The sequence below is a fragment of the Anthonomus grandis genome, chromosome 16, assembly GCF_022605725.1.
Source record: "Anthonomus grandis grandis chromosome 16, icAntGran1.3, whole genome shotgun sequence".
Classification (NCBI taxonomy): Eukaryota; Metazoa; Arthropoda; class Insecta; order Coleoptera; family Curculionidae; genus Anthonomus; species Anthonomus grandis.
Window position 1 is genome coordinate 17913546 of NC_065561.1, and position 22795 is coordinate 17936340.

General features: G+C 34.5%; 2 protein-coding genes across 2 annotated transcripts; one reads left to right on the forward strand and one right to left on the reverse strand.

Moving 5' to 3' along the window:
- Positions 1–3318: 3318 nt before the first annotated feature.
- On the reverse strand, positions 3319–10113 carry LOC126745800 (aspartate aminotransferase, mitochondrial). The gene is made up of 6 exons (XM_050453806.1): positions 9787–10113; positions 9210–9717; positions 8622–8804; positions 3987–4225; positions 3780–3930; positions 3319–3723 (listed from the first exon to the last, which is right to left on the reverse strand). The coding sequence occupies exons 1-6, from the start codon at positions 9855–9857 to the stop codon at positions 3601–3603; spliced, it is 1275 nt and encodes a 424-aa protein (XP_050309763.1). The 5' UTR covers positions 9858–10113; the 3' UTR covers positions 3319–3600.
- A 2035-nt stretch (positions 10114–12148) lies between these two features.
- Positions 12149–21375, forward strand: LOC126745689 (ABC transporter G family member 23-like). Its single transcript, XM_050453654.1, has 14 exons — positions 12149–12371; positions 12426–12582; positions 12634–12770; positions 12822–12947; positions 13001–13094; positions 13145–13357; positions 13411–13517; positions 13569–13806; positions 13856–13960; positions 17561–17817; positions 17867–17928; positions 17982–18185; positions 18240–18326; positions 21146–21375. The coding sequence occupies exons 1-14, from the start codon at positions 12271–12273 to the stop codon at positions 21355–21357; spliced, it is 2100 nt and encodes a 699-aa protein (XP_050309611.1). The 5' UTR covers positions 12149–12270; the 3' UTR covers positions 21358–21375.
- Positions 21376–22795: the final 1420 nt, after the last annotated feature.

The window sequence follows — 22795 nt, forward strand, 5'->3', positions numbered from 1 at the left end:
GCCAGTTTTTTATGAACTATTTCAAAATTTGAAAGTAAAAAGTACGCGTGGGTAACGCGTTTTCTAGTACGCGAGTCATAGAATCTGGTATACCTGGTGGATATCATATATTGACATACATATATGAAGACCACAGGGGAAAAAGGATGACGGTCCAAAGAACGAAAAATTGAGATTGAAAAAATCCAGTATTTTACGTCTATTATACCGTACCGAGGAAAACAAATGAGATGACCATATAAAGTGCGTTTTGGTATATGCCATACAGGGGAAAAAAGATGATGGTCCACTCGATTTATACAAAACGGAGAGTCCAAAAATTCCCCATTCTTAAAAAATCTTGTATGCTAGTAAATTCGGGCGTCAACAGGAAGCAGTTTGCTTTTGCTTTTAAGTGCGGTAATGTGACTCGCGAGTTTTTGTCTGCTTCACGTGTTTTTCACGGAATTTTTAAGATCGCCGAGTGTGAATCTTCAAGCGTTACTAAAAAAAGGCCAGAATTAGGTCGCGTTTTTGACTCGTCAAAAAAACTAAGATTGCAAACACATGAAACTGGTAGCAGTTGTAATTGTCCAAGGTTAAAATGTTTTGAAGTAACTGGTGTTCAAGACCCTTTGGCGATTATTAAAAACTTTAATGAAATAAAATCCTATAATGAGCAGACCTTATACTTGGCAGGTCTCATTTCGCATGAGCCAGTTAAAAGACGGCGCCAAAGAAAAGCTGACTATGAAGATGTAGTTTATCACTCATTCTCCTACAAATATAAGGTAAGTTGTATTATTGTTCTAGCTCATTACTTGTTTTACAGCAGTTAATTTCTTTCAAGGTTCGAGTAATGCGAGATAATGGAGCCAAAGAGATTCCTGTTTGCTACAAAGCAATGCTGTCGTTATATGGAATATCAGCGAAGCGCATTCAAAACATCCAGCAAAAGCTTGTTAAAGACGGACATGTTGGTGAAGATGGTCGTGGTCGACATTCCAATCGACCAAACAAGTTCCACCAAGAAACCACTAATGATGTCTTTGCTCATATTCGATCATTTAAAGGTAGACAGTCACACTATAGCCTTCACAAGTCGAAAAAAACCTACCTACCAGAGGAGTTAAACGTTAAGAAAATGTTCCAAATGTTTAAGGAATTACATCCGACTAGATCAATCATATCGTCCTATCTTTGTAAACAAATTTAATATTAGCTTTGGTTACCTGCGCACACATGCAGCAGTTGCGATGAATATAAAGCAAAAATTGCAGATCCTTCACAGGCTTCAAACCTTGCTACATTACATGTGACAAATCACCTTCACCTTAAGAAGGCAGAGGCTTTTTATCAAAGAAAACGATCCGAACGCGAAAGAGCTCAACAACACCGCCATATTGAAGCTATTGCTATGGATTATCAAAAAAACTTGCCACTGCCAAACATTAGAACTAATGACGTATACTACAAACGACAGTAATTATCGTTCTACTTATTTAATATTCACGTTTTAGCCAGTGGTGAGGCATTTTTTTATACGTATACAGAAACCGCCGCAAAAAAAGGAGCAGACGAAGTTGCTTCTATGCTGTTTAATTACATACTCAATGAATTGAATCCCGAAGTTCAAGAACTTGTGATTTGTCTTGTGGACAGAATAAAAATTATACTTTGTTTCGAATGCTTCATTATGTGGTACATAAAGTAGGCTTCAGTGTATAAAAATGATTTTTCCAATTAGAGGACATGGAATGTGATCGTAATATGGGCTTAATCAAAGCTTTTGTCGAACTTCCTTTCGGTTGGAATGATCACATTCGAAATGCCCGCGTTAAACCAAGTCCCTTTAAAGTAGTTAGCTGTGAAGATCAAGAGATTTTTCGAAGCTGGACTGATCATTTAACAAACTATTATGTAACAAAATGTCCCTTTGAAACCCGCCCAATCAGAGAACTGCTCATAAAAAAAGAAGAGCCCAGAATGATCGATCATCGTGATTCGTACAATGGAGGCTTTATTTCAAGCGTCGTAGTGCCTACAAAAAAAAAACTGGGAACTACCAAAAAAGGAAAAGCAGCCAAAGGCAAATTAAAAAATGCAGACAACATAGTTGGTATATTAGATCTACCTTCAGGACAATTTGAACTTCCAAATTTCAAATATGAAAACAGGATTCCCATCAATGCTAAGAAATACCAAAACCTGCAGGATTTAAAACGTTTTTGTAGTGTCAAAGCTCAACTTTACTTTGTAAATGAATAAAAAATTTTTGGACCATCATTTTTTTTTCCTGATTTTGTGTACATAACCATAATGACATTTTTTTCCAGATGCTTATGTTAAAAAATTAGTAGTTTTAAACTCTTTTGGTAAAAACATATAAAAAAAAAATCTTCGAAAAAGAGTTAAGCTATAAGAAAATACAAGGTTTTTAAATTTAAAATCTGTTTTGCACAAAACTTTGGATTTGTGACCCTCATCCTTTTTCGCCTGTAGTCTTCATATGATAAGTGTTTCAGATACTTTTATGCAATTATATGCGGATGACAAATAAATGTTGCATTACTTTGACCCTTGTGAGCCTGATACCGCTGACATCTTTTAAGCTCTGCCCTACATTATTCTGCAGATCACAATTTGAGGACAAATGCTTCAAAAACTGTTCTGTTATGAAAAGTGCCGGGCTGCATTGCAGCAATCCCCAGGGCTTATCTTGAATGGTCAGATTTTGACATTCTTAAAATGTGAAACAAACCTTGGGCTGGATACAGATCTATACAACCTATACTTGGATACAGATCTAAGATTTAGAGAGCATATAAAAAAAACTTACATAAAAATTAAAGCACTTTTGGTATTAGGAAATCAAGCATTGTATTTAAGGGAGAAACTTTTTCGTGAGGCCATACACAATATACTGTTCCTTTTTCAAAGACGTTTTACTTATAAATGCAGTAAGTAGTTGTGATTCCTTAGACCAACATCTTGGATTGGTTCTCTGAGCACTATATCGAAAAACCAACTCTGCTCATCCTAATAAAATGAGTTGTATAAGTTAAATTATTGCTGATTCATATAGTTTTTTCTCAGTTTCATTGATGTTTACTAGAAAGACACGGTGTAGTACAGGCAGTGGTCAGATGGAAGAGTAACTATAAGTTAAACCTCACCAAATGCGGCTAAATTTACACCCATGTATCTTAAATAAAAACGATTATTATTATTATGCATTATAGGTTTAAGAAACATAGAGCTTCTACTTGGATTTGTTATCTAAAAATTTTATTCTTATATTCCCTTATAACAATAACATTTGAAATTTAAATAAAAAACCAAATCTAAATCATGTATATTACTTAATTTGATCCTAACAATAGTTCAACAAAAACAATACATTTTGGGCTTAAAGCTAACACAATATTAATGCAATATCTGGCAAAGACTTGTACAAAGTGAAACCTGTATGTAAAAAATGCTTATGAAAAAAAATGTCTTTAAAAGTATAATACATGAGTAAGCAAAAAGATTATATAAAAAAATAAGCTCCTAACAAAAACGTCTAGAAGCGTCTAAGAAGACAGTAACATCTCTTTACCCAGCATATCGTTTTTGTTTCTACTTAGTTACTTGATGTATTCCGTGAGCGAGGTATTCCACATTTTTACTTGTGACTCCTGCCATTGAAATACGGCCATCTTTAGTGAGGTAGATGCTAAATTCTTTAGTTAACCTTTCAACCTAAAAATAATAGATTGCCAATATAACTATATAAAGCTAAATGGAACTATAAATACTTGTTGAGCATTCATCCCAGTGAAACAGAACATCCCGATTTGATTCGTGATGTGTTCCCAACTCTTGATCGATCCTTCCTTCTTTAAGTTGTCCCTCAACTTGGTTCTGACCGAGATAATTCTGTCGGCCATTCCTTTCACTTCTTTAAGCCTATAAATAAGAAAAATTGCAATGCAGGATTCGGAAGTTGTTGTTGACTTTTTTACCAGTCAGCTCTCAGTTGTGGATCACCAAGGATCTCGGTCACGATCCTGGCGCCGTGTAGCGGTGGGTTAGAGTATAACGCTCTAATGAGGATCTTGATTTGGGACATTACTCTGTCGGATTCCTCTTTTGAGTCTGCAGTTATGCTGAAGGCTCCCGCCCTTTGGCCGTAGAGACCCATGTTTTTAGCGTAGCTCTGACAGAGGGCTATTTTGTGTCCTTCTTTAATGAAGTGACGAACCTGGTATTGAAAAATAGCAGTTATATACTATATTTTAGAAGTTCCTGCAGGGGTTTTCTTGTAAATACTGTTGTATCCAGTGGATATTTTAGCTACATAAGTAATTTTGTTACAAGGGGTGATCGCATTAAGAAAATAAATGGACGAATTAGACTTAACATTTTTTTCACCCTCTTTGAGTAGTCTACAATGAAAAGACTAAGCTAAAAAATTTATAAATTATTACCAGTTCTGTTAGATTTTGAACAGGAAAATTGGTCATACCTAGCGAATACTAATAGCAAGGTAAACCTGGCACAACTGCATATATTAAGAAGCTTAAATCATAAAAACTACTCCAAATAATGAGCAGTTGAAAGCGGAATACAAGAGGTGTAACAACTTGGTAAATGGTCAAAATAAAAGACAAACAATAAATTCATATCCTTTGAAATAATAACACAAGCAAAAGCTTATAGCATGGGGTTGCAAAATTGTGTAGAACATAAAAGAGGAAGAGGTAAGTAAACTGAAAAATAAGCAAATAGGGAAATTATGTTAAAGGACACTGAGATTTTCAAATATTTTAACAAGAAAGTCATATAAAAGTTAAAAATAGGGATGCGCCGAAGCGTAATTTTTTCGATTCGGCCGAATACCGAATCTGTTTAAATTTTGCTATGATTCGGCCGAATTGTTATTAAAGCTATTGAGCGAACATTAAATTTGTTAAGCAAGAGGGAAAAATAAAAAAAATTATGTCATTATAAGCATGACTTTTAAACATTTATTAACAAAAACATCACATTAAAAACCCAAATATAGGAAATGTTATTTCGATATATTTATAACAAACAAAAAAATAACTCTCATAAAAGCTAAACAACATAGTCCAAAAAAAAATAAAAAAAAAACAACAAAAACGCACTGAAAACATGAAAAAGAGCATTATTTTTCAGTACTGGAAATTTACAAGAGGTAAATTATGGTGGATGAACAGCAACTTTTCCGCATTTTTTGGAAGTAGTCTGCTTCTAGTTTCATCATAAATATTACCTGCTTCCGAAAATGACCTTTCACTATATACACTAGAAGCAGGGGCTGTAAGAAATTTTAAAAGTATCTGAAGTAAATTAGGAAAAACTGTTTTTCGGTCTTTCCACCAAGTAGTTGGATTCTCGGTTCTATTAATTAAAGGTAAAGACAGGTACATTTCAAATTCTTCTTTAATGCTATTTTTATTATTTTTATTGGGTGTTTTGGTTGCAGAACTAGCTGCAATTTTGTCAAAACATTGCCATAATTTACTTTGAGATGATCCTACTTCTTCACTAGTTTTATCAGATAAATTGTTTTTTAAATATACTGTTGGTTGAATTCTTGATAATGGGATATCATCATCGTCAGAGTTAATTGATTGTCCTTGTACTGAAAAATAATGCTCATACTCATCTATTATATACTGTTTATAATTTTTAAGATTATCACTTTGAAAAAATGCTAACTTAAACCTAGGGTTTAATATACCTAGTTGAAATTACAAAGAATTTATTTTTAAATAAAACATCGAATCTCTTTGAAATTTGATCAAAAACGATTTGCTTCATTGTTCCAACCCCAAAAAATTCAGCCTGGTCTTTCATCAAGTATTTTTTCAATGTAACAACAGTTGGCAAAACTTCCGATATCAACGCTTCATTCGAACTCATTTTTTTTGTAATCTCTTCGAATGGTTGTAGAAGATTTATTAATTATTCTAATAACACCTACTGGTTTGATGTTAAATTATCCACATTATGATCGGCTGCATAGACAGTTAAAGCTCTCTTTTGCTCATATATTCTTTTGAGCATTAAAAAGGTGGAATTCCACCTAGTTGGGACATCTTGAATTAACTTATTACCTGGTATATTTAACTCTGTTTGAATTTCTTTTAATTTTGTACATGCGGCAGATGAATGGTTAAAATGTCCCACCATTTTTTTGCAAGTTGCTATTAAATCCAAAACAGATCTTTGGGTGTCTATAGTTTGGGTAATCACTAATTGAAGGTTATGAATAAAACATGACACACTAGGGATTCCAGCATCGTTACAGCACTTTACAATATTAGCACCATTATCTCGTACCATCAAATGAACTTTGGAAATGTTTATATTCCTCATATTTAACATATCAAAGAATACATTTTTTATTGACTCACCAGTATGACTTCCAGAAAAATGTTTACAGTTAAACACCAAATGATTATACTTAAAGTCAGAATCAAACCAATGGCCCGTGAAACTAATAAAACTCTCATTTGTGTGAGAGCAAGTCCATAGATCAGATATTAACGATAAAGAGTCTACATTTAATAAACTGTTTTTATCACTGTCACTAAGCGGTCATAAATGTTAGGAACAATATTTTCAGTAAAATATTTTCTGCCGGGTAAGGTATATTGGGGCGCAACTTTGAACATCAATCTTTGAAAACCCAAATTAGTTACAATAGAATAAGGTAAATTATCTAAAGCAATCATTTCACCTATTGCATAATGAATAGGTTTTGCACGGTGATCGTCAATTTCCCATTTAGTACGTAACTGTAGAGAATCAGCAATTGTTGGCTGTTTTAACTTTTTAATCGCAGATTTTCCTTGGAACTCCTTATGATCGTCTTTATGTTTTCTTTTTAGGTGGTTAATCACTGATGTTGTTGTAGCGCTCTTACCAATTCCGCCTCTAGATATCTTGCAATTACACTTACTACACCTTGCATACTTATTATTATTTTCAGATATCATATAAAAATTGCTGTTATATCACATATAACAGCAATTTTTTGCTTCGGCCGAACCCGAATAGTTAAAAAATCGGCAGAAGCGGACGAATACGGAAGCCGAATCGATGATTCGGCGCATCCCTAGTTAAAAAGCAACAAAGTGCCAGGTCAAGGTGATATACTCTTTGAAACACTAAAGAAAACTTAAAAATATATCTCAATCTGTAATAACTAATTTGTATTTTAATACAGGTATTTTTCCAGATGTCTTTAAAATAGGTACTATTATACCAATCTATAAGGATCCTTAGAGGATGTTAATAATGTTAGAACAGCACCTCTCATCTCCAGTATATTAAAAATTATTGAAAAAATATTAAAACAAACAATTTATTACTAAATTTCTTAACAAATGCAAAAGCTTGTCCTGCAACCAGTTTGAATTTCAAGAAAAAAATCACCCAAAAATATTATTATTATAATTCCTATTTGTATGACTCCCTAGACCAAAATAAGCCCATATTAAGAATATTTGTGGACAAAAAAAAAGCCTTTGATACAGTAAATCACAAAAATCTTCCCATTAAATATAAATCAATTACTGTGAATTTGAACCTGACAAATAGTCAAAGTCAAAAAGTGCTTTATTGTATAAGAAAATATACATTTTTGTTAAAAATGCATTAGCTCAACAAGATATGTACAGAAAATAAGTATACCTTAGTAATTTAACAATAAAATCAGGTAAAATATAAATTATAAAATAAGAGGTTTTGTCTCAACATTTAAATATTACAAGAATTATTTGAACATCAAGCATCTTAAAGGCCTATATTACTCCTTAGTTCAATCTCATTTAAATTATGGCTACAGTGGAGTCTGTGACTGCTATTTGCAACAATTGAATGTTGCCCAAAAGTGGATACTGATATAAAAAAAATCATTTCCCTGCAACTTACTTTATGGTGAAACAAAAATATGGATGTAAGAAAATTGTATTCACTTAATTTAAGTAAGAATTTCCACAAGAATAAGTCCACATGAAGTATTAATAACAATGTTGAGGTCAATAGATATTGTCGAAGAGATAAGAAGATACAGGAAGAGAATCTTTTAAGGTGATGGAAAGGATTTAGCATACAGTAGTTAGTTATTACTTTGATTTTACTGGTTGTATTATACTATACCTTATATTTGAAATGTTATAAATATGAGGATTTTAACAATTTACTGAATTAGACATTTCCAAAATAGGCTCTTCTAAATAGTACTAACAAATTGCTAAATAAAGCTAAAGCAACTTCTGTGTTCATTAAAATAGAAAATAAGGGGAATCATTATTAACTAGCTTAATTTAATCAGTGTTATACTAATGTTTAAAATAAGGAAGAATGAGGATAAACTGTCCATTTATTGTAGTTAATTTAATTCACTCTTATAATCTTAAATCTGAAAGCATGCTCTTATTGTTTTTAAATTTACTTGATTATAAGTTATGTGGTAACTTTATGACATCAATATGATGTCAATAAACTACTGTTAATGCAAAAGAAGCTGATAAAGCTTATCATTCAATATAGAGTAATGGAAATCTTTTAACTATAAATGAATGCCACAAGAGATGATTTAAAAATCAATTTTTTGTACTTACCGCGAATGCATCATTATCGACACTGCCTGTCGCAAAGCCTTGATAAGCCATGTCAAAGAATGGGAACAAATTTTTCTTCTTGATCAAGTTGGAGAGTTCCGCCCATTGCTCTTTTGTGGGGTCAACCCCTGTGGGGTTATGGGCACATGCATGCAGAAGAACTATTGATTTTTCTGGGATTTTCTAAAAATTGGGGTAAAAATATGGTAAATGTCTAGTTTAGCAACTTGAAAAACCTGAAAATTGGATCTAAAATTATGGGAAAAATCATATCAATCCCACCCAACCCAACCATCAAAAACAAGTTTTCGAGACTTTATGTTACTGTAAAAAGTGTATTCATTATCACAAAAAGACATTATAGAAACTTTTCTGCAGTTGGGTTTATAATTCAATCAAATCATACAATTCAATCACATATCAAAGACAAACTTCATATTGAGCCTTAATTAATTAACTTAGAAAATATAGATATAACATATGGGCTACTTTGGCAGTGCATCTATTGAGGTGATATTGTAAAAAACCAAAAAAAATGTGCCTTAACAAGAGTTGCATAAATTAACAGACTTTCTATTAAATACTTACTGAAATATCGTCCAGAGCTCCAGCAAAGTCAAGGCCACAAGTGCTAGGGTCATAATATCTATAAGATTTCACCTCCAATCCTGAATGTTTAAAGAGAGGAGTGTGATTGCCCCAAGAAGGGTTAGGTAAATACACCACCTTATTTCCAGGGAAAAATCCATTTAAAAAGGCAGCGGCAACCCTAAGGGACCCAGTGCCTGAGATACCTTGGATTGTGGCATTCAAGCCATTTTGCACAACTTCAGATCCCTCTCCTAAAGCAAGCTCGATACTGTGCTTGCAAAATTCGGCAGTTCCTCCTATTGGTGCATATTCATGATCTAAATTTTTTGCCCGGAGTTTCTCTTCAGCTTTGCGGACACATGGGAGTACATAGGGTTTACCATCGTCATCCCTGTACGCTCCCACTCCTAAGTTAATCTTCTTGGGGTTGTTGTCACGTTTAAAGGCCTCGGTGACACCAAGGATTACATCAGGGGGGCCCATTGGAACCCCCGACCACCAAGAACTAAAAAGTTAGGTTAGGTTTAGTGTAGGTCATAAAAGGTCATAGCTTTGGCAGGGTTTAGGTCCTTACCTGGCCCTCGAGCTAAGGCAAGCGATACCATTTTTACTGTGGAGGAACGTAACGGACTTTTTAAGAGACATTTCTTAAAGGGAAATTAAACGGGAAACAATATAGAAGAAAAAAAATCCGGTACAAAGTGATGGTGTCTCTACGCCGACTGATTGTACTGATTACAAAACCGACTTGAAATATTGAAGGTGTAATTTATTTTCGGAATTTTGACGTCAGCAAAAAAATTTCGTGTTTTTCATAACCAGGAGATAAGCGAAATTAATGAAATTTTTAATTTTATTGCTACGGTCGGCGGGGCGAAGGGGCACGAGTCGCCTATAACCTTGAATAATCAGCTGATGCCCGATTTGACATTTTGTTATAATTGACAAATGTTTGACATTGACATTTGGCTAAGGGACGCTTTGTACTAGCTTGCGAATCAGCGCAGCTGTTTCAAAGATGTAAAGGGTGAACAGAATTAGGAATCCCTCCAAGGTAAATAGCGGTTTATAAGAATCCAATATTTAAGTGCCTTGGATTACAAAAATAAAGTTTTATAAGTCTCAAAAGGCTAAATAAGTCCAAGATCATGTTTTAAATCCGTAAAATCCTATAACTCTCTTAGTTTTGAAAAGAAGTGAACTAATCGCTCGATTGTACCGAAAACCCAAAAGAAAAATCATTCTAGTATTAAAAACAAGTAATCGGTGTTTGATGCACACCGATCTTCAACAGTTCGAAAGTTTTCAGAAATGATATTGGTATCATCAGCAAATAATAAAAGCACTTGACCTAAGCAAAACTTGAGCTTTAACTAAAGAAAATAACGAAACAACTTCGAGGATGCTTTAATAATATTGCAATGAGGTTAGTAGGTATAGTTTCTTAGCTGTATTTATTCACTATACTAGGCATACTAAGGCATAATTGAAATCGTGTCATTATAAAACTGAAATTTCGGCATATAAAAGATAGGACAAGAAATTCTTTAAGCAGCAAGCGATAGGTAATGCAATCCTGTTATTCCTAAACACCAAGAAAGAAAACTGTGGGATTTTCCTCCAGGTTGGATACCGGAGAAGTTACTTGTCAGATCTGCAAGATTGAAGAAGTTTGGAGATTTCAAAGGTATACCTCCAGGGCCTTGAGAACCAGAACTACAAAACCAGGAACTACAAAACGATCCAGATAGGTGACACGGCCAAATTGATCCTATTTTCAAGAGGTTTTTCAGCAAAATTTCAATTCTTATTTCAGAATATTCTAGGTAAAGATTGAAGAAAGTAATTCCAAAAAAATATATATAAAAAATTATCAAGCAATTAATTAATAGCCCATAATAACCCAACCCTTTCCCTCAACAGAAGGGTAACTTTTGGACCATTCCATCTTTTAGGTTTTTTTTTAATTTAATTTAGTCCAGGCAGCTGAATTATTTCCCGAAGTCAACTGCCTGGAATAAATTCTCTATTTTCACCCCTTGCATTTCACGTAAAATATTCACTGTTTCGGAACTCGTTTAGTCCAGGGTACTTCAGGGTAAAATAGCAAACTAAGTTTCAGTCAATTTAAAGTTCGACGTCTCGGCTTTGTGGGACCCTCATCAGTTTATTGTTTGGGCTTCTTAGCGATTGTAAGGGTTTTTTTTTTCTATAATTTAGTCAATTGCATTCAAGTGCCTGATTCATTATTTTTACACTTTGCACCCTTATTAAAATATTTATAAAATATAGATTAACAATATACGGGACGTGAAATCGTGAAAGATTTATGGTTTCTTGTTTATTTCAAATTTAGGTCACTTTTCGCCCTCTAATAACTGTTTCCAGACATTGTTGTACTTCTTTTTGGTACATATAGGACAACTGCCTGCAAGAAATTAATCATTTTCCAATAAATAAATCCCTGCATTTATTATTCATGCCATTTTCTTTTGGGGTTTTCCAGACAGTTAAATTTAATAGGTACCTCTATTAGATAGGATTTAAATATTAGCGGCGAGTGCTCCTTATATATTAGGTAGACCACTATTCCAGAACATTCGCCAACTTTCTACGTGTGTCCCAGGATGTTACGACAGAGACGACGGACGAGATCATTCTCGAATCTTCGAGGCTGGTATATTCGCATCTGTTAATATCGTTATCGTACGTACCCTTCAGTAACATCTATTAGCGACTATTTACATTTAAAGCTGATATATTTTGGAGCGAATTATCAATTTGATACATTTCTTAAGGATTCTAATTTTAAAATCATAGTTTATTTATCGTTAAACTTCTACTGTGTTAAGACAACAACTGTTACACTTTGCCTAGTAAATTAAGAAAATTGGTCTGTTTTTATAAATACAATTATCTAATTAATGTGTTTCACTCTATTTTTTTTCACTAAACCGTAATTATATGTGATATTATTTAAAACGCGTGGCTTCATTAAATCAGTCGATCAATTTAAGAATTATTATTTTCGTCTACATGTAATATTATCATAAGAACCATGACGGACCATTTAGCTGTTTACGTAAAATCAGCACAAAAGACTTACGGAAAAGACACCATTTTCGAAAACTTGTCGATGTCTGTTGAAAAAGCAACCATGTAAGTGCAACACTTTTTTATTCAAGTACCTTAGGTTAAATCATCGCTTTTAAGTTATGGTCTCTTGGGTGCAAGCGGATGCGGTAAAACTACCTTACTAAACTGCATAATCGGTCGCAAAAAATTGGACAAAGGTGACGTGTGGACTTTGGGATATAAACCTGGAACGAAAGGGGTGGTGCCTGGACCAAGAATGGGCTACATGCCTCAAGTAATTTTTTAATAAAACCGTTTGTTCCTTTGCTAAGTTTAAGCTCCTTAGGATACGGCTTTGGTTCCAGAATACACCGTTAAAGAGACCATTTATTTCTTCGGAAGGATTGCCAATATGTCAGATGATCGGATCTTCAACAGGTTCTACGAGCTGTCAAAGTTACTTGACTTACCTCCACGAAACCAGTAAGTTATTTGGAATTTATTTTTTTATAACCTGTACTAGTGGTTTTCAAGGTATGTCAGAGACTGTAGCGGTGGGGAGCAACGAAGAATCTCTTTAGCTGCAACCATTGTTAGCGAACCAGAACTGCTGATTCTTGACGAACCCACTGTGGGAGTCGATTCTGTTTTAAGAGAAAAGTATGCTGAACATTTTAATGTACATACTCCAATTAGTCATTATTTTATTCCAGGATATGGAGTTATTTTATAGAATTGGTTCGTGACCAAAAAGTTACCGTTTTACTTACCACTCACTATATTGAAGAGTGTAATGGGGCTGATAAGGTTAGTGTGTTCCATATCAGCTGCATTAGATGAATAAGTTTAAAATATAGGTTGGCTTAATGAGGAACGGGCATCTCCTTACTGAGCAGCCACCTCTAATCATTTTGTCTCTCTATGAATCCGAAACTTTGGAGCAAGCTTTTTTAAAATTATGCATCCAAGAAGACGAAGGGAAGTATTCTGACATAGAAAAAAACCAAAACTCTATGTACTATACTCCCTCCACTTCTATGCAGAGCTTTCAAGAATATCAATCAACTGAGGTATAAAAGTTTTACTGCACAATTGAATATATTTAAACAGCAATATTTCCTAGAAACTCTTAGAGAAACCAAATGAGCCTTATGAAATTTGGGGCGTAAATCCGAAACATGTGCAGTCACTGTTACATAAAAACTGGACGCAGTTCAAAAGAAATATTATGTAAGTTACACCATAAACAAGGGCTCTTATTATTCAAGGTTAATGTTTTAGGGGTTTAATCCTTTTTGGAGTATTGCCAATAACACAAACCTTTTTTTTCGTCTACTGCATCGGGGGGCAACTCAGAGACCTAAAGCTTGGAATAATTAATTACGAAGTCCCTTGGGACGGATGTCACATGTATGATAAGAGACTTTCCGCAATACCAAATAGTGAAACTTACGATTGCACATTTAGAAATTTGAGCTGTCGGTTTATAGAGTATTTGGATGATCCTATGATAGATATTGTAAGTTTACATTATGTTGATTAATTCGAAGTTAAAACGCATTTTTTAGATGAGGTTTGATGGAGTGGATGATGCCACAGAAGCTATAAAGCATGGGATTATTATTGCTTATATATATTTTCCACAGAACTTTTCTCAGTGCTATGAAGAGAAGGTAAGGATCACTGAAATAGATTTTTGATGGAAATTCTAAAATGTAATATTTCCAATGGATGTAATCGTCCATAAAAGAAAGTACTTTAGTATTCATACTGCTCGTTTAAGTGCGAATTTATTACACATTAATAACATAATCATTTACAACCACTTGAAACATTAATTCACACTGTATTTACTATTTAAATGTCGCGCCAATATTTAGACTTCTAGCGGCGAGTTTCGGAACATTTCCAAATTTTACACTTCCGCCCAGAGATGGCGCGAATACCTTCGGTTCTAGGCGAAAGATGAATTCGACAAGGTAATGCAGCAATATGTCAGCTATGTAGTATACTCTGGAATAACCACAAAAATTAAAATACACAAATGGTTCAGAGCTTTCCATAATAAATAAAAAAGACGTCTCCAAAATAAAAGCAATGGAAATGAACTAACCAGATAGCATAGAATAAAGAATACTGAAACGTATGGGCATAGACATATGGCTATATCGAAAGGATGAATGATCAACGATGGCCAAAGCGAATGTGGGGCTTCATCAAACGCAAGAAAAGGGGTAGACCAAGGAGATCGTGGAGAGAAGAAGTAAACAGTGCAATGGAAGATAGAGGTCTACAACCACTTGATTGGAAAGATCTACAGCGTTGTGAACTGGGATGCGAGATACGATGACAGCTGTTATATACAATAAGATCATCTTCACATGTTTCTCTTTCCACGAGAGTTAACAATTCTAGTTAATGTGGTTTGAAGTCAACTCTCAGTCAGTCCCTCGGTGTTCTTTGCTTTTTTGAAGGTTTTCCTGAATTCTGGCATAAGTACTAAAAACATAAAAATAGTCAATAAGACAATTACTTGCGATTACTAGAATTTTTTACTTATACTGTATTTATTTCCTTCGATTTGAAAGTCGCGCCAATATTCAGACTCGAATTGAACCCTAACGGCCAGGGCTTCTTGTATATTAGGTAGACGACTGTTCCGGAACATTCGCCAAAATTCTACGTGTGTCCCGAGATGTGCTCGTCGCTCACTTTATTCTTCTTTGCACTTTAGATGCTAGGCGACGGATGAGATGCCAATAGGCTAATTCTGATATTTCATATCAATTTCTAGGGAAGGCAAATACTTGAAATAACATACAAGTTAAACTGCATACACTTTAACGTAAAAATTTCCTTTTTATCCCGGCTATTAATGATCTGTCTCAAGTTGGACTTACGAAATTCCTATAAATAAGATCTTTGCTATTTTTTCGGGGAACTGAACTTACCGTTGTTCAATTTTTGATACTTGCTTTAGTTTTAAAAATTCAGTGTGATTATGTGTCTCTGAAATGCAGAGTATGTTGTACTTAGGCCTCAGTAACTCTTTCTATTTAAAGAAGAGAGGAGCAACTCTCAACTCACCATCATGCAATGCATCTCAACGAACCCTCGAAGCTAATGACGTCGCCGAGGATAAATCTGTTGATCTCTTCTTATATAAGTCAACAGATTTATTACACACTAATTATTAACACAATTACTTGCGATTACTAGAATTTTTTTTATACTGTATTTATTTCCTTCGATTTGAATGTCGCGCCAATATTCATTCTTGAATTGAACCCTAGCTGCCAGGGCTTCTTGTACATTAGGTAGATGACTGTTCCGAAACTTTCTACATGTGTCTCGAGATGTCGCGAAGTATGCCCGCCATTTTATTATGGCTTCAATGAATATGACTTTGAGATGGCAATTTGGATGCTGATACTATGCCAAAAAATAGAAAACTGGATAAAACTAACTCGACAAATGGTCAAGATTTCATAAAATATTTTCTATTTTCACGTTCGTTAATTTTAAATAATGTTTTTTTTATATAGATCATTAAAAGCAGTGCATAATATAATTGTAGTATGATGATATTTAATATAACCAGTTTTGTACTCATTAGTCGAAACAGAAAAAAATAATGATGCACTATTACAAAATACATAATTTAATTAAAAAAAAAGAAATTGTCATTAATTTGGCCAAACAAAATTATCCTAGTACGTTATATATATACAGGGTGGTCCAGTTTAAACGTCATTAATTTTAATACGTGATAGAGAATTTAGAATTAAGTCCTTTCGTACGTTACGCCACTGGCAATTTTTTTTAAAAATTGGCTTCATCAGTAATTGACAATTGAGTACAATAACCTGCATGCGAAATTTAATATTAATTGAGCGGGTAGTTTAAAAGTTATGATAAATAAACAAATAATTATTCTTAACTTTAACACCCTAGCCCTACATCACGCAATAAAATTAATGACGTTTAAACTGGACCACCCTGTATACATTTTAACAAAACTACCGATCTCTCAAAGGCGTTTGATAATATTAATCACCAACACATTCTACTAAAAAAGGGCTCTCTGGGTCTAATTAAATTTACGCCTAAACGAGTGAAATGACTTGAATTAGGCCAATGAAACCACTTTCATTAAACTTCTATTATTCCAAATATCAGTCCAATTGTAATGGAGAGAAATATTCAGGTACAGAATTTGCTCCATGGACCAATCTACGTTTATTTGCTAATGACATTTTCTTTACTATAATAGCTAAAGATATAGACTCATTGTCTCATAAATGCTGTATAGTACAGTGATAGGTAACAAACGTCTTATGATAAAGTAACAAGAGCAGTGGGTACACTCTATACAGATTCTTAGCAAGTGGTTCGGACCTATTCATCTCTAAGCTGGACCAGTTGAGTTACAGTAGCAGGAAGAACTCTCTTAGAAGTCCTTTTGATGTTGTTCATACCAGATAGAGATCTAACAATGACGTTTGATGTTCAAGGCCCAGGCAAATATAACAAAGTTACTCCACAATATCCTCCAATTTAAATAGCTAGTGACAGCCTAAGTTCCATTTTGTTTAATGTTCTTATGGACAAAATTATAAATAAAGTAACAAACAAAGGAATTGGTATGTTGACCTTACGCCGATGATGCAGCAATTATTGCTGAATCACAAAGCGACCTACAGAGACAACACTTCCAGTTCTTCCAAGTAAGTCACCAACTCAACATGAACATCTCTATCAACAAAACCAAGAATATGACAATCGCATCGTGGTGGAGTAATCTCGTAGCAATTTAGATATATGGGATAGATATATCAAGCACCCACAACTCAGTTAAAAAGCTAAGGGTACAGAAGTCCGCACATCAATAAGACAAAACTCAGTGGAAAAGACTGAGAAAATAGGGGAGAAAACAAGAGACAGAGTAAAAAACAGAGATATCAGAGAACAATGCGAAATACAAGATAATGTGAGATGGGAAAGATATGATAACATAAGTGGCAGTGGGACAAATATATCAACCAAGAAGAAGCCTTAAAAGATGGAGAGGTAGTTGACAATTAACGAATCTCCCCGAAGTGGAAGAAGACGAAGATACCAGACTTTTTCGTATCGTTTCCATTAGGAGTATTGATAAAAACATCTTCTGATCTGCACTAATTGAATAATATGTTCTGGAGGAATCACTTGGAACCACCATTATCCAATTAGTTAACCAGGGCTTTTCTTGACAGGTTGGTGTTTATTTACAGGCCAGAGATATGCTATCCGTAGACCCTGAATCCTTGGAATCTGCTAAAATCCACGGAGAGTTCGATATGAGCTCCAAACCGTTGGGGGAAGGGTTGAAGTACAAGCTCATTGATTTGTTCTTGGACTTTCAAAGGGATCTTTATCAGGATTGCAACTGGAACAAACGTATAGGTCAACCGCCTATAAACGAACACTATCTTTTCGGCAAGAAGTACGATCCATATTTGATGTTCTTGATACCAGGATTGCTTGCAACGTAAGGTGCTTTTAAGAGTACGAATTGTTTGTTTGAAAATTGTTTTTAGGTTTGGATTTTTCTTCGGTGCAACTATGACCTCGCAAATAATTGTTTCGGAAAAGTGTGAAGGTGAATCAATTAAATCACGCCCTTAATGACTATTATAAAAATCACGTTTTAAGGTGTTTGGGACCGATCTTTAGCAGCAGGAGTTACGACCTTAGAGGTCGTTTTAGGACACTTAATACTACAATTCTCAATTTGCGTTTTTCACGCATTAACTCCTTTGATCGTCACTTTATACATCTACGGTTTGGAATATCAAGGATCCTTTTTTCACATGGCACTTATATGTATCATTCAAAATAGCTGCGGATTAGTGCTAGGTAAGAAGTACATTAATAAAAATTAATTTTTTTCTAATTTGCTTTTATTTGCAGGTTTTTATATCTCTGTGGCTAGTAAGACTCATTCGCAAGCCAACTATACTGTGACCGGAATTCTTTTACCAGTTATTATTATGTGTGGTAAGTTGACTATGTATGTTTACAGGCATTAGTGTTGAGCTTATTTAACAATAGCACAAATTATTCAATAAAAACGCGAATCCATTGGAGATTAGCGTCTGCAGACAAACCGCATGAATGTCGAGTGTCGTTTTTATTTAAATTTTCTAAGATCTAAAGAGGTTTTATACTAGTGTGCTTACATTGGCCTAAGAACATCTGTAACTACATAATAGTCCAACTCTAAGAGGTCCTCCTGAGTATCTGTCAACTTCGTGAAAGATTTGCAAGGCATTTGAGGGAGATGCATTAATGCAACTGACTGCAACACCCTCAGTTTTCTTCAATGGAGTCGTAAATTAGTCCTGGATCAATGGAGCTCTTCGGTGCATGCACGATTAGCTTTCCTAACGTCGTATCCATATTCCACCCTATATCATACCAATTAGCTTGTAACAGAATCCCCGAGTGACTTGACAAGTGACTTCAGGACCTTATAGAGTCGATTCTGTGACGATTTTACAGAATCCTCAACAATCAAACATTACTCTGTAAAGTACTGTTTAAACTGATATAGAAATTGGGTTACCGTAACTTCCTGATGAGTGGGAGATCTTGGAAGATCTCGATCCCTCTTTCGGACATCGATTTCCACAAATTACGAGACTAGGAGGATAATCAGCTACGAAGAGTGAGATCAGTCAATCCTCTTCTTCAAATCTTCACCACGGGAGAATATATCAATCCATATTGTCAAATTGTTTAAGATTGCCTTGCTCTTTATTTCGAAACTAGGAAAAAGTGACCACTTATACCTGTTTTCTCTAATTATGAGAAACTAATTGATCATCCAATGCACGTGCAACAATCTGATTACCAGATTGGCAAATCCATGCATCTGGTCCTACACCATCTCGTGTGAGGCAAAGTCGATGTGTTTTAGGATATCGAAGAGGCGTTTGACAATAGACAGACAGATCTGAGTCTACTTATGTCCTGTTGGTGGGTTTTGAGACTTAGAAACTTTGGACACATTCAAATACAGCCTTCATCACCTCCCTACTAGCATTGGCTTAATCCAGTCTCAAATAAGTCAGTTGACTCTTATCAGTGTATATCCATCAATTTCTTTCTACAGGGTGTCCTAAATTCGAGCCTCACCATTGGGATCTCGTAAAATAAAAGAGATACGAGGTCGGTTAAATTGAGGCAAAGTTGCGCAATTTGGTGTTCATTCAGACGCCCTTTTGAAATCTCAAAAATTCCGAATAGTTCCGAAAAGATTTGGAAAAAACCGAATATTGGCGATTTCATTTTTACTATTTGAATAGATATAATAAAATAAATTACTCATTCTTATTGCTACTTTTTCTATATTACAAAACGGTGTAGTCAGATTTTCAAACCGACGGCGACGTTTCGTATTTCAGCTATCATCATCAAGTTTGTTTTTTTAAATACGGCCCTGGATTTTTTATTACGGATTTTAAGAGCCCCTTATATTCCTAAATCAATACTTATTCAAAAATTTTATAATAATGACAAAAAATTTAATGGGATTAAAAACACATTTTTTTATATTAACGCATTAATAAAAAAAGCTTAAACACTAACATAAACAGAGATTTAAAAATAACACAATTAAAGCAAATATTCATAAATAATTATAGTAATCCGCCTGACTGAACTTTATGGATCGCACGCTGAATAATTCTTGCGGGGATAGCCCTAATCTCCCTTGTTAGGTCTTGATGTAAGGCTTCAAGGTTTTGTGGCGTATTTTGATAAGGCAGTTTTGAAGAAATCCCCAAAGAAAGTAATCTAAAGGGTTTAGGTCGGGGCTTCTAGCAGGCCAACTCCTTGGTTTCCAATCCATTTGTTAGGAAACAATTCATTTAGTAAATTGGTGACGCATCGTCCATTATGGGGTGGTACACCAAAGGTTCTTCCATTAAGGAATCCATTAAATTAGCCCTTATTAATTCTGCATATCTTTCAGATGTTACATTTCTTTCAAGAAAAAATATTAGATAATTTTATTGTGCTACATACCGACCCAATGATCGTTGTCCCTGAGGTCTTAGTTCTTGATTCTGCCTCGGGATTTCTATTGACCAATAGTGTTCGTTATAAAATTACGAGACAGTTTTAACACTAACCAAAACCCTTTATTTTTACTCTCGACACGTGTTTCGCTAATGATGTTAGCATCTTCAGGAGAAGAATAAAACTAATTAATATACTAGCACTATAAAGAAAACGTTTTTAATCCTATTAAAATATATTTCTTGTCTTTCTCTTTAACACATGAGTCCTTATGGAAATATTCATTAATATAAAATTTGTGAATTGGTTTAGGAACGTAAGGGGCTCTTAAATCCGTAATAAAATATTCATGGCCGTATTTAAAAAAACAAAAAAACTTGATGATGACAGCTGAAATACGAAACTTTGGTTTGAAAACCTGACGACACCATTTTGTAATATAGAGAAAGTATGAATTCGCCAATATTCGGTTTTTTCCAAATATCTTCGGAACTATTCGGAATTTTTGATATTTTAAAGGGCGTTTTAATGAGCACCAAATTGCGCAACTTTCCCTTAATTTGACCGACCTCGTATCTCTTTTAGTTTACGAGATCCCAATGGTGAGGCTCGAATTTGGGACACCCCGTACAACCAAGTTGCAAGAGCTACTTCCTTGTCGTTTAGCAATCTGCTGATGCTCGCACCAGATTTTAAACCAAAATTTAAGAGCCCCATTAATCTTAGGAACTGTACTACCGAACTCTTCTATAGTGTCCTATTTAAAATTAAGTGAAGACATTTATTCCTTTTAGGTATGTTATGGCCCTTAGAAAGTTTACCGTATTTTCTTCAGTTGATTTCGAAATGTTTGCCAGTGACCTTACCTATTGTAGGCCTAAGAAATGTTATAAGAAAAGGCGAATCCTTCTGGACCCCGCAACTCCTGACGGTCAATCTGATACCGATTGGATGGATCACCGTATTAATCCTGTTGAGTTTGTGGCAAATTAAAACTGTCAAATAAAAATCGTTGTTGAAATTATTGTTTTTCTGTTTTTTTTTGTCAGTAGAACATCAGAGAAACATACGGATGTGTGTCAATATATAAAAAAATTGACCTTCTTCACCGGAAACATGTGGAAGTAACCCCCCTACCGGTTTCACCCTAAAAACATAATTTACGTTCAACATAAACTCAGTAATTAACAACACAATTAAAAACGCATATCAGAAAAGCGTCTGAATTTATCGCATGTCATATATCACCCCACAATCCCCATCGTATGTCATAACCTTAGGGGGTTAGGCGCATATGTCATAAATAAAGGAAGTTGGGTCGGTGTATTAGTAAATTTTTAATGACAACAGATTGTGGTTCGTTCACGAAATATGACCTAGGGTGTTCTATGAGCATTTGATACAAACTAAATCCGATGCTCATTTATCCTCATGGATGTCTTCATACCAGATTAATCGGCTTAATGGTAAGGTATCTTACAACACCACTGATCAAGAGCCCTCTATATTTTGTTGAATCTATATTTTAAGATCATCTGCAAAAGGTATTCATTAACTGCATGCTATAGCACTGCCCAATAAGTTATAATCATATTGAAAAAACGAAAGAACCTTGGGGAATCCCAGAAGAGAGTTCTAAGGTGTGTAACATAAAACCTATATTAAATTGCACCAAAAAGTCTTCTTAAGCTTCTTAATAAGCAGGTAATAGTTACACTATAAAAGGCTTTAGAGAAGTTTTAATACATTGAACCAATTTGCGCATGCTTTTATTTAAGATCTTGTCAAGGCGTTCGATTGTGTATTTATTTAAAAAGAGAGAACCATCTCCGATGAACTCCTGCCTGACTGGATCGAGGTTGAAAATTTAGTTCCAAAGGGCATTTTGGTATTTTACTTCAGTTCCAAGACATAATTAGTTTCCCACAAATAAAAATCCAGTGTCATTAAATCTGGCAAACTGGGAGGCCAATCGCAGTGACCACGACGACTTTTTCTCTTGATTGCTGTAGTTCTTGTGACAACATTTCAGTAGAGTAAGAATGCTTCCATATACTCGTCATAAAAATCAGTGGACAGCACAGCTATAACAAATCTCTCTCCATTTAAATGCCCAATTCTAAGAGATTAAAACTTCATCTGCTATGCAAACAAAACGCGAGATAGCATCGCAGAAAAATTAAATGTTAAATTACTGTCCCTCTCTAAATACGCGCGTTGCATTTGAGTTTAATACCCGGACAGTAATCAGCTTAAAAAAAAGAGAACTAGGTTTTTAAATCAAACCAAAATAACAGTATTCCGATGGGGTGGGGGACAGAGAGAAACACGTGCGTTTTTCGATTTACTACCCCCGGTATTAGAAACGGGGGTTAAACAGGGTGAATTTACTAGAGCGTGAAGGAAGAGGGACGAGTTTTAACTATTATGTCACTCAATATTTT